General features: G+C 42.4%; 1 protein-coding gene across 1 annotated transcript; it reads right to left on the bottom strand.

Moving 5' to 3' along the window:
• Positions 1 to 6,363: 6,363 nt before the first annotated feature.
• Positions 6,364 to 10,158, bottom strand: LOC121792388 (ankyrin repeat domain-containing protein 13C-B-like). The gene is made up of 2 exons (XM_042190307.1): positions 7,966 to 10,158; positions 6,364 to 7,060 (listed from the first exon to the last, which is right to left on the bottom strand). The coding sequence occupies exons 1-2, from the start codon at positions 9,553 to 9,555 to the stop codon at positions 6,674 to 6,676; spliced, it is 1,977 nt and encodes a 658-aa protein (XP_042046241.1). The 5' UTR covers positions 9,556 to 10,158; the 3' UTR covers positions 6,364 to 6,673.
• Between the last annotated feature and the right edge of the window lie 894 nt (positions 10,159 to 11,052).

Genomic DNA, 11,052 nt, shown 5'->3' with positions numbered 1-11,052 from the left:
GCTCCACTTCCCGTCTTATTCGAAGCTCCATCTACGAATCCACTCCAGCAGTCCGGCGGTTCTACTTCGGATTCTTGGGGCTGTGTTAGTTCGTCATTGGCAGGATTTTTCTGTTCGGCAATAACAGGGATTGCTTGATCGAACTTTGCTTCTGCAAGAAAATTTGCCAAGGCTTGTCCCTTGATGGCTTTCCGAGGTAGATATTCTATTGAGTGTTCTCCCAACTCTATGGCCCATTTGGCGATTCTGCCTGATGCTTCTGGCTTGGTCAAAACTTGCCGAAGTGGCAGATCGGTTAAGACGCATACCTTGTGAGCATAGAAGTATGGCCGCAGTCTCCTTGCTGCATTTACTAACGCCAGAGCAATTTTTTCCAGAGGTTGATACCTTGTTTCTGGACCTCTTAATGCTCGGCTTGTAAAGTAGATGGGAAGCTGCGCTAATGGTTTGATCTGATGCCGCTAAGTATAAGAATATCACTTCGGCATCTGTTGGAGCAGAGAGAATTGGAAGCTTGGCTAAATAACTTTTGAGCTCGTCAAAAGCCTTTTTCTGCTCGGCTCCCCACTCAAACTTTGGTGCCTTTTTCAACACTTTGAAGAACGGTAGTTGCTTTTCGGCTGCTTGGGAAAGGAATCTATTCAGTGCGGCTAGACATCCAGTTAGCCTTTGCACATCATGTATGGACTTCGGCATCGCCATGTTCTGAACAACTTGAACTTTTGAGGGATTTGCCTTGAGTCCGTCCTTTGAAACCCAACAACCCAGAAACTTTCCCGAATCTACCAAAAAGGTACATTTTTGGGGATTGAGTTTGAGGTTGGCTTTTTTGAGCACGTCGAGGGTGGATTTGAGGTTGTCTTCGTACTCCGAAGTGCTTCTGCTTTTGACGACTATGTCGTCGACATACACTTCAACCTCTTTCCTATCAAATGCCGAAAAAGCTTATCTACCATCCTTTGATATGTGGCTCCGGCATTCTTTAAACCGAATGGCATCTTTTTATAAGCAAAGATGCCGAAGTCAGTAATGAAAGCCGTTTTTGAAGCATCATTCTCATCCATTAAAACTTGGTGGTAGCCTTTGTATAAATCAAGAAAACAGAAAATTTCGAAGCCGATCAAAGCTTCTACTTTTTTATCTATGTTCGGAAGGGGATAGCAATCTTTAGGACAGTGCTTGTTTAGATCGGTAAAATCTATGCACATCCGCCATCCTCCTTCTTTTTTCTTGATCATCACAGGATTGGCCACCCAAGAAGGATATTTCACCTCGAATAATACATCCGCTTTCAATAATTGGCGGACTTCGTCATGGATGACTTGATTTCTTTCTGCCGCAAAGAGTCTTTGCTTCTGTTTTATTGGCCGGACTGAAGGATCAATATTTAATCGATGAGTGATTACCTCAGGGGGCACTCCGGTCATGTCCAACGGAGACCATGCAAAGACATCTTTGTACTCCTTGAGGAGCTGGATGGTCTTTTCCCGGAGTAGGGGCGTTCCCGCGAAACCGATCTTGACCGTTCTGGATGGATCATCTTCGTATAACTGAACGGTCATTGAGTTCGACTCTGGTATGACTTCGGTCATTTCGCTTGCCTCTGACTCCGGCTGCTGTGATTGCTATGCTTGATGATGCCGATCTGATTGCTCGGCACTTTTAAGCGCAATCTGCAGACACTCTTTTGCTCTCTTTTGATCACCTCGGATGACCGCTATCCCACCTTTAGTGGGAATCTTGATGGTGAGGTGATAAGTAGAGCAAACGGCCCGAACTGCGTTGAGCCAGTCTCTTCCCAAGATGATGTTGTACGGGGACCGAGCTTTTACCACAAAGAACTCGATCATCGTACTGGAGCTTGTAGGCGCTTTTCCCACCGTGATCGGAAGGCTGATAATACCTTCAGGGCGGGTGTCCTCCTGGGCGAAACTTTTCAGAGGAAGTGGAGCCGGACTGAGCCGAGCTGGATCCACTTCTAATTTATCGAAACATTCTTTAAAAAGAATGCTGACTGACGCTCCGGTATCCACAAACACTCTGTGGATCAGTTTGTTTGCCACTCCGGCTTGGATGACAATAGCGTCTTGATGAGGAGAGATGGCCGGGACGGGATCTGCATCTGAAAATGTAATCACTTCGTCCTGCTTCAGCCTTTTATGCGTTGGCTCCTCTCGATTGGAGCCTCTGCGCTCTGACTTCAGGGACGATTTAGTCTTCCCGGCAGGGAGAGCATCAATAGTCAGGATTACTCCATCATATTGCAGCTCGTCATCGTCTTCGGGGTCCTGTTGCTTTTTCAGATCCTGAGGAGCGCAGTTTGCACCTCTCTGCTTTTTGTTCTTTTTCGGCTGCTTGCTTTGGTATTTTTTTAACGTTCCTGCTTTCACAAGAGCGTCAATACCTGCAGCCAAATGTCGGCACTCCTCGGTATCGTGACCGTGGTCTTGATGGAAGGAGCAATATTGATCCTGAGGTCGACGCGCGGCCGATTTCGTCATCCGCTTTGGTTTTTCGAACATATCGGAATGCAGTTCGAAAATTTCCGCTCTCGACTTGTTCAATGGTACGAACTGAGCGGGCGGCTTCTCAGGATTGAGACGTGGCCCCAATCGGTCTTGCACCGGAGTCCTTTGAATCCTTTCAAAAGGAGTTCGGCGAGGATGTCCCTGATCGCCAAAAGGAGTTCGGCGAGGATGTCCCTGATCGCTATGATCGGGCTTCCTCCTGTCTCCTCGGGATGAGCTGTCTAAAGACCGTTTGCGACGGTCTGCCTCATCGGCACGAGAGAACTGGTCCGCAATGTCCCACATCTCTTGAGCTGTTTGCGGACTGCATTCCACGAGCTTTCTGTAGAGAGCTCCGGGCAGGATTCCATTTTGGAATGCCGAAATGACAAGTAGATCATTGAGATCATCTACTTGTAGGCATTCCTGGTGGAATCTCGTCATAAAGTCGCTGATCTTTTCGTCGCGACCTTGACGTATAGAAAGCAGCTGAGCCGAAGTGATTCGGGCTTCCGCTTTCTGAAAGAACCTCCTGTGGAAAGCATCCATTAGATCTCGGTAAGATCTAATGCTGCCTTGGGGGAGGCTATCGAACCAACTTCTTGCGTTCCCGATAAGCAGCTCGGGAAACAGCTTGCACATATGGACCTCATTGAGACCCTGGTTCGCCATGTTATACTGATAGCGTCCCAAGAAATCATGAGGATCCACTAACCCGTCATAAGTCATCGACGGAGTTCGGTAGTTCTGTGGCAAGGGAGTTCGGGTGATATCGTCCGAGAACGGAGTCTTCAATGCTCCGTACATGGCGAACCCGACATCTCTTCGGTATGGAGGAGATGGAGTTCTCCTGTGATTCCGGTGCCGAGGAGGAACAGGAACATGTCGGGGTTGAGGATTCTTCTTCCTGGAAGACACAGCACTATTGCGGTAGTGACTTTCATGTCTGGATGAGGAGGGAGAATCCACCGTTTTCGTCTCCGGCTTTTGGCTCTTTTGCAGGAAGATTAAGAACTCTTCCTGCTTCTCGGCCAAAAACAATTTGACAGCCTCGTTCAAATCGGGCTGCTGGGAAGACTCGGTGCGATGAGTCTTTGAGCGGCTTGTTCCTTCTCCGTGAGAACTGGAAGTAGATTTCTCCCGAGGCTGTTTTCCAGACCTGCGGGCTGGACTAGCTTCCTCAGGGTTATCACGAACGGTATTATGGGTGTTATGTGATCTGGTATGCATTTTTTTTGGTGGAAGAGGATCAAAAACTCGCTTTATCACAAATTTGGTTCTCTGTTTCCCACAGACGGCGCCAGTGATGGTTGGGCGAATTTTTTATGGTAGTAAATGCAGGTAAGGAATATAGATCACGACACAAAGAATTACGTGGTTCGATTTACTGAGGTAAATCTACGTCCACGGGGAGAAAGGAGGGCAAGATTGTATTGCTTGATCTGGTTTACAGCTTACAAATACAGACTTGCTATATGATCTTTTATGTCTCGAGAGCCCTCTTCTCTCTGATCTAAGTTCTATTTATACATTGAACTAAGATCGTGGCTTGCATCACCCTCTGATCTAAGTTCTATTTATACATTGAACTAAGATCGTGGCTTGCATCACCACTAACTAGGTCGTGGCTTGCATCACCACTAACTAAGTAGTGGATGTCGTGGAGGTCATGAGATCCTGCATGGGTCCACTATCTCTTTGTTTGGTCCGCTATCCTGCATGAGTTGACACCACTAAATAGATCGTGTAGTGGAGGTCGTGGAGGTTCTGCATGAGTCCACTATCTCCCAGTTCGGTCGAATACTGAGACCGAACTTCTGAACTATTGCCGAGCAGCTTTTGCCGATCTGAGAGTAGAGCTTGATTGGTCGGCTTTTACCGAGCTGTAGGCTGGAGCCGAACTCTTTGGTAATGCCGAACTGATTGGTTGGCTTTTCGGTCGAATACTGAGACCGAACTTCTGAACTATTGCCGAGCAGCTTTTGCCGATCTGAGAGTAGAGCTTGATTGGTCGGCTTTTACCGAGCTGTAGGCTGGAGCCGAACTCTTTGGTAATGCCGAACTGATTGGTTGGCTTTTACCGAGCTGTAGGCTGGGGCCGAACTCTTTGGTAATGCCGAACTGATACTCTTCCTTGGGCTTTGGGCTGATGGGCCGTCACTGCTATTGGGCTTGTTTAGTACGTACCCCATCAATTCTCCTATTGTCCATTGAATTATGGTCAGTTTATAAATAGTTTATCATTGTTCAATGTATTTATGAGGTGTTAACTGTACAGTGTCCCTTGGTTATCAATGATATGATCATATGAGAGCGATAAAATCTAATACTCGCACTAATAATTTGCCGTCGTTCTAAATAGCTAATAATTTTTAGCTATATTCTACTGCGGCAGGCTGCTATAAAGAGCTAATGTATTTGAGTTTTACTTTATACAAGAATAAGAGCATCCATTAAGGCCGGGACGCAATAGGTGAGGAAGGGGACAGACATCATGAGATGGAGCAAAGGAGGGTGTCACGTCGAGCGTCCCCTCTCCTCATTCAATCTCATGTCATCGTGCAGCCTACTCGTGGGCCGTGCAAGTGAGCCACGTTTTTTTTTCCTCCGGACATACATATTTAGGAGTTCGGGTTACATTACAGGGGAAATTGATCCCAAGTTGGGGTATCCAGGATTCGAACTCAAGACCTCCTGGATGGTGCGGTATCCTTGCCACCCTCCTCAACCACTTGAGCTAGAGGGCTTGGATGTGCAAGTGAGCCACGTTGCATCTTTTATTTTTATTTTAAATAAAAATAATTTAATTTTTGTTTTTAAAAAAATAGTTTACCGAACAAATGTTTATCTTGTTAATTTTTTTAATACCCTAAGTTGTCCACACCCTCGACATCCCTACCAAGTCGTTAGATGAAATCCAAATCTTCAACAACAAATCTAATGTTCTTGGATTGTACATGCCAAGAAAAAAAATAGTAGTAGTAGATTTTTGAAGTCTGCATCGACATCTCTAGGGATTCGAATGTCGGAAACGATATACAATCTCGTCCACAAAAAAATAGACCAGTTTTACAATTTTCGTCAATCCATCAAAATTAGACTAAGTCTAAAAATGGAAAGTTTTAAACCAATATTAATCTTACACATCATTCTAAATGTGGACCCCACAATAGACTAACACTACTTCCACCACATTTTTACTCGTTCTCTCTTACTTACCAATTGCACATTAAAACTCGTGTCGTATGCAACTTTGTCTATTTTTTGTGTACGTAGATAGTATATCACTTCCACTCCATTTTCAAACTTTAATTTTTAGGATTTGTAATTTTAATTTCTGTAATGAATAAATGATTTTTCCGTATTATAATTGTTCATCATTTTCAATTTTACAACTAATATATAATACAATTTAATATTTATAGTCCAGGAAGGGCCATAGAGTTGCGGGAGTTGTAGTCTACCGCAGATAACAAGGGAAATAATGATGTGCGGGGGAGTTGGAGCATGAATTTAGGCCATGATTGTGGATGCTCTAATACTTTCGCACAAAATCCATTCGCAGTTTCGCACAAATAATACTATAATCAATACATTCAGGTGGCGTTCGGTTGACATGACTAATATCATGAGACTATCCATCTAGGATTAAGTTGTGGAATTATTTTAGTTGGAGGGAGAGGCTATGACTAATTATCATGAGACTATCCATCTAGGATAAAGTTGAAGGGTTCAATCTTATGAACCAAACATGATACATATTTAATCATGAGATTTAATATTGTCAACCGAACACCCCCTCAATGTACAAAATAACATAAGCAACAGAACAAAAATCAAGAACGCCGGCATCATGTAAGTTTTTAAAAATGATCAAAAATTTATGCGTAATGAAGTTAACAATCCAGAAATAACGTGCAAAATTAGCTATAGATACATTTAAACGGCAATTCTAGAATTTAAAAAAATACGCCAACTGCATCAATTTCAATGTGTGAACAACATTACAACAAGAGGAAGGAGGATGAAAATCTTCTAGTACAACAATGAGGCAAACCCCAAATTGATATAGCCATCAATCTACAACCACGCTTGAAAAAAACATTAGGCGGACGGATGTGTTTTCAAGTAGCAAGATCTAACCTCCACGGCGCCCTCTATCTGTACTACTCCACCACTTCCTCGTTGGGTCTCCGTGCACCGTCTGAATGTTGTCTGCTGCTAGCATGCTTTTTATGTTTCCTGTTCTTTGCTTTCTTGGCCTTCAACCGACGTTTCTTCTCATTCGCATCAACCCATGCATAGTCCGATGGTACGTTGAAAGGATCAGCTTCATCACGGAAGCTCCGGCCTTCACTGTCACTCGACTGGCCCCCACGGCTTCCCCTCATCCAGGAAATCCATGATGTTGAACCCTCAGATTCTTTAGACTTGGAATCTTGAAAATGTGCAGGGCTGGAGAGAGGGGTTGAGAACTCCTCTATTGGCTGAAGCTCCTCGAATTTCGTAAATGTCACCAGCACGCGTATGGTGGGAACAATTGGAATGGCAATCTGCGCAATTGGTTCATCAGCACCCAAACTATTTGAAAACAAAGATGACAAGTCCAAGCTAAATATATGATCACAACCATTGTGTCTCCCTGGCCCCTGCTTCTATTTAGATCATACTCGGACAACAACACGTCATGCAAAATTTGATAAGAAGCGTAAATGACAGACTTATACACAAATATGATTAAATTACAAGCTCCAAGCACACTGCGTTTGCACATCATGGCAAGGTATTCAATCAGTAATAGTGTGGCGGAAGGGCCACATCTTCTAAATAATCTTAAAAAGTTAACAAAATTGATCTAGTAATTGAAAATCCTTTACAAGACATTCTATTTGGGTAATTTTTTTATTTTAAAGCTTTCTTTTATGTCATTACTGTGCCATAATTGTTCCAATTTTTTTATGTAAGCATTAGTTGTTAGCCACAATCAAGAATAAACAAAATTAAGGAGATCCAAGGGACAACCAACATATTGAGCATATTCACATAATTTATAATTATATCCATGCACTATCTAAATTAAAAGATACTGCAAGTTGATACTAAGTAAATCTTTGTATAACAAAATGCAAATGCACCAATCATGGCAGTGTAGAGTCTGTAGACTTTTTTCAGTCCCTAAGTTTACTTATTCATTGACTGCTAAATACAAATAGTGGGGATTCGGGTATTCACAGTAGCATGTAGCAACACTCATAACATAATTACAAGGATTATTAAGGATAAAGTCCAAACATGATCAGCAATGTCTATGTTAAGATATTTCAGTTTAATAAGTGGAAACTATATGGAAATGAGGCCTCCTCTGGTTGGAAACAGAAAGCAGATAATATAGCACATTAAACAGCCACAAGAAGAAAACTAATGCATCAAAAAGTGAAAATGTATCAATATTTAGTACCTTAACAGGAAAAGTTCCCGGCGGCAGCTTGGTAGTCAAAAGCTCGCGAAGTCTTCTGACAGCTTTGACCTTATTAGCCAATATATCAAGCAAAGGCAAGAGTTCTTCGGTTCGCAAGGGAAAATCTGGTGTCAACCATAAAACAGGTCTCAGACCTTTCTTATATTCACTTTCATTCTTTGATTCAACAGTCGTTCCTTTCTTCTTTTTCTTCTTGCTACTTTTATCTTTTGACTTCTTAAGGTCCCCCATATCTTCCCTAGGAAATTCAGACGATGATCTGCGACTGTCATTGGCCTTCTGCTTGCTATCATCAGGTGCCAACTTTGAAAACTTTTTTAGATTTTTTGAGTCATCAGGATCATCTCCAATGTTCTTTGAGCTTTTCTTGTTCCAAGCAAACCAACCTTTCTTCTCTTTGGCGGTACCATTTGATTCAAAACTATCAAGTGAACCAGCATCAAAGTTCTCATGGCAATCTTGGACTTCACTGCCTTCTTCCTCAACAAACCCATCCCCCATCCCAAGTGCAGAATCTAACTGCTTTCTCTCCTCAGCGGTCAGTACATCATCAAACTCATCATTTTCAGCACCATTTGCCAGTTTATCATCATCGTTAACTGCAAAAAGCTCCTCATCAGTCATAGCACCAGGAACTCTCCTAGACTTCACGCTCACTTGTACATGAAGCATATCAAAAACCTTGGCTTTCCAAGAGCCAACCATCTCGGTCCTCTCTTGTCTTCTCCAATTCAAATGAGGGATAAGCTCAGCCTGAGTAACATCAATTCCAGGTCTATACATATTAGTTTGAGACATCAGAGCCACTTCATGGGCAACCTCAGCTTCTGATGGTTGAACACCAGCTCCTTCCAGAGCATTTGTGATCTCTTTCTCCTTGTGAGACAGCACAATCAAAGATCCAGGAGGCAAAGATATGTTTCCATCTTCTGAGGTATGACCCTCTCCAAGGAAGAGAAAAGTCTGATCAGAGCGTTGGATACGGAATCCATCAAACCCTGCAAGGGTCATATCTGCTCGGAGGTTAGAGCCACGTTTCCATATACGGTAAGTGTCTGAAGGGGCAATTCTACCAATAAATGGTATCACCGAACTCTCAAAATGGAAGGTAATTTCCATATAAAAGTCACGGATCCGAGCTGTTGATGCCACAATCCTGGGAAGCCTGCGGCACCATTTAGCCCAGGCAAGAGGCTGGTAATGTCGGGCTATGATCATCGCAATGTTCTCCTCTCTCGTACAAACCGCCTCCTGGAGTGCACTCCACCCATTCTCATTTTGCAGACTCCAATCAGCACCTGCTGCCATTAACATCTCAGCTGACAATGCGTCATGCAGCCGCACCGCGAGGTGCAAAGGAGTTTCCCTGCCCGGAACATCTCTTCTGTCAATCACTAGAGACACAGCATCAGCATCCTTTTCAGCAGCAATGGATTCAGCCTCATTATTCACCTCCCCCGCCTTTGCCAAATTAGGAAGCCCTTCCACTATCCGTTTCAATGCTGCATAATCATGTCGAAGCACTGCCAGATGGGCAGGACTATGTGCATATTTTGACAAATCCTCCATTGTTCAGTCTTCCTTGTATCTATGTTCGTTTGCCCTTTCACTCAGTCAATTCAACTAATCTGAAACTTCGCCAAAACCTTATTCTAAGAAGAATCTCAAAGCACGAGCTCTCCACCATAGTGCACAGAAAATACAAATAAACCATCACAGTTCCCAGCACCTAAAAGATCCCGACTATGAAGCTGAAGTTTCATCTACGTCAACAACAAATTCAATTCTTCAACACAAAATAAGAACTTGCCAACACCCAATAGCCCCAAAAATCTTGATTCCAACGTCGCAACACCAGGAATACAAATTCTGAAAGCAAATAAACAAGACGCAGCAAGACTAGAACAAACACACTCGATCTAGCTCCAATTTAAGCTATAGAATTTAACTAACGCTCAAAAAGAAGCACAAATCACATACTACTACATAAAACTAAGATTACCGAAGAAACGGAAACGAAGCTTCCGGGTGAGCCAGAAACTGAGGAGAGTCAAGAATTGTGGATTCAGATCTCCTAACCGCGCTTTCTCTCTCAAAAAATGCAGGATTCCTGTAAAGATTAAGAGAGAGAACGGCGGGTATTGTAACGAGTGAAATAAATTGGCTCTCTTGCTAGCTGCTCATATTGTTAGCTGTTTCTGGAGAGATATTTCGTAACCATCCTCAGATTGGAACAGTATTACTAAACTGCCACTGGTTTATTCTAATAAACCCACGTATCCACGGTTCTAAACTTTAAACGTTGGGCTTGGCTATTTTTTGGTTACTGCTATTATAATTATAACATGCTGTTTGATACTCTCTCCCTACTCTTTCCGTCACTAAAAAATAATCAAATTATTAAAAAATAATCAAATTCTAATGTATAATTAGTAAAGTAAGATAAATGAGTAAAAATAGAGTAAGAAAAAAAGTTGTGCAAAGAATGTTAATGGATTATGAGATCCATATTATTTGTGGTATGTAATTGATTAAAACATTTTCATATTTAAACTTGGTCTAGTTTTAGGGAATGATCCAAAATGATAAAATTAATATATTACTATGTTTTTAGAACGGATGGGGTTAGACGTCACCACGGTTCCGGAACCGGCGGTTCACGGTTCGGAACCGCCGGTTCCGGTTCAATAATTGATGAACCTGAACCGGCCCGGCCAAGGTGCGGCGGTTCCGGTTCACGAACCAGAACCGCCGGTTCAAGTGAACCGTGGAACCGCCTGTGATTGGCCGGTTCTGGGCCGGTTCGGCGGTTCGTTTTGATTTTTTTTTCATTATAAATATGTAATTCAAGTAAAAAATGTAAATATATTTGCATAAATAAAATTAGAATAAAGCAATTTTAGAGATACAAATTACAAATACAATTTTATTGATACAAATTACAACTTCAAAATTACAAATTACAATGGTAAAATTGCAAATTACAACTTTAAAATTACAAATTACAACTTAAAATTTACAAATTACAACTTAATATTACAAATTACAACTTCAAAATTGCAAATT

The sequence above is a fragment of the Salvia splendens genome, chromosome 2 (genome assembly GCF_004379255.2).
Source record: "Salvia splendens isolate huo1 chromosome 2, SspV2, whole genome shotgun sequence".
Taxonomy (NCBI): domain Eukaryota; kingdom Viridiplantae; phylum Streptophyta; class Magnoliopsida; order Lamiales; family Lamiaceae; genus Salvia; species Salvia splendens.
This window is presented reverse-complemented; position numbering and strand designations above follow the sequence as displayed.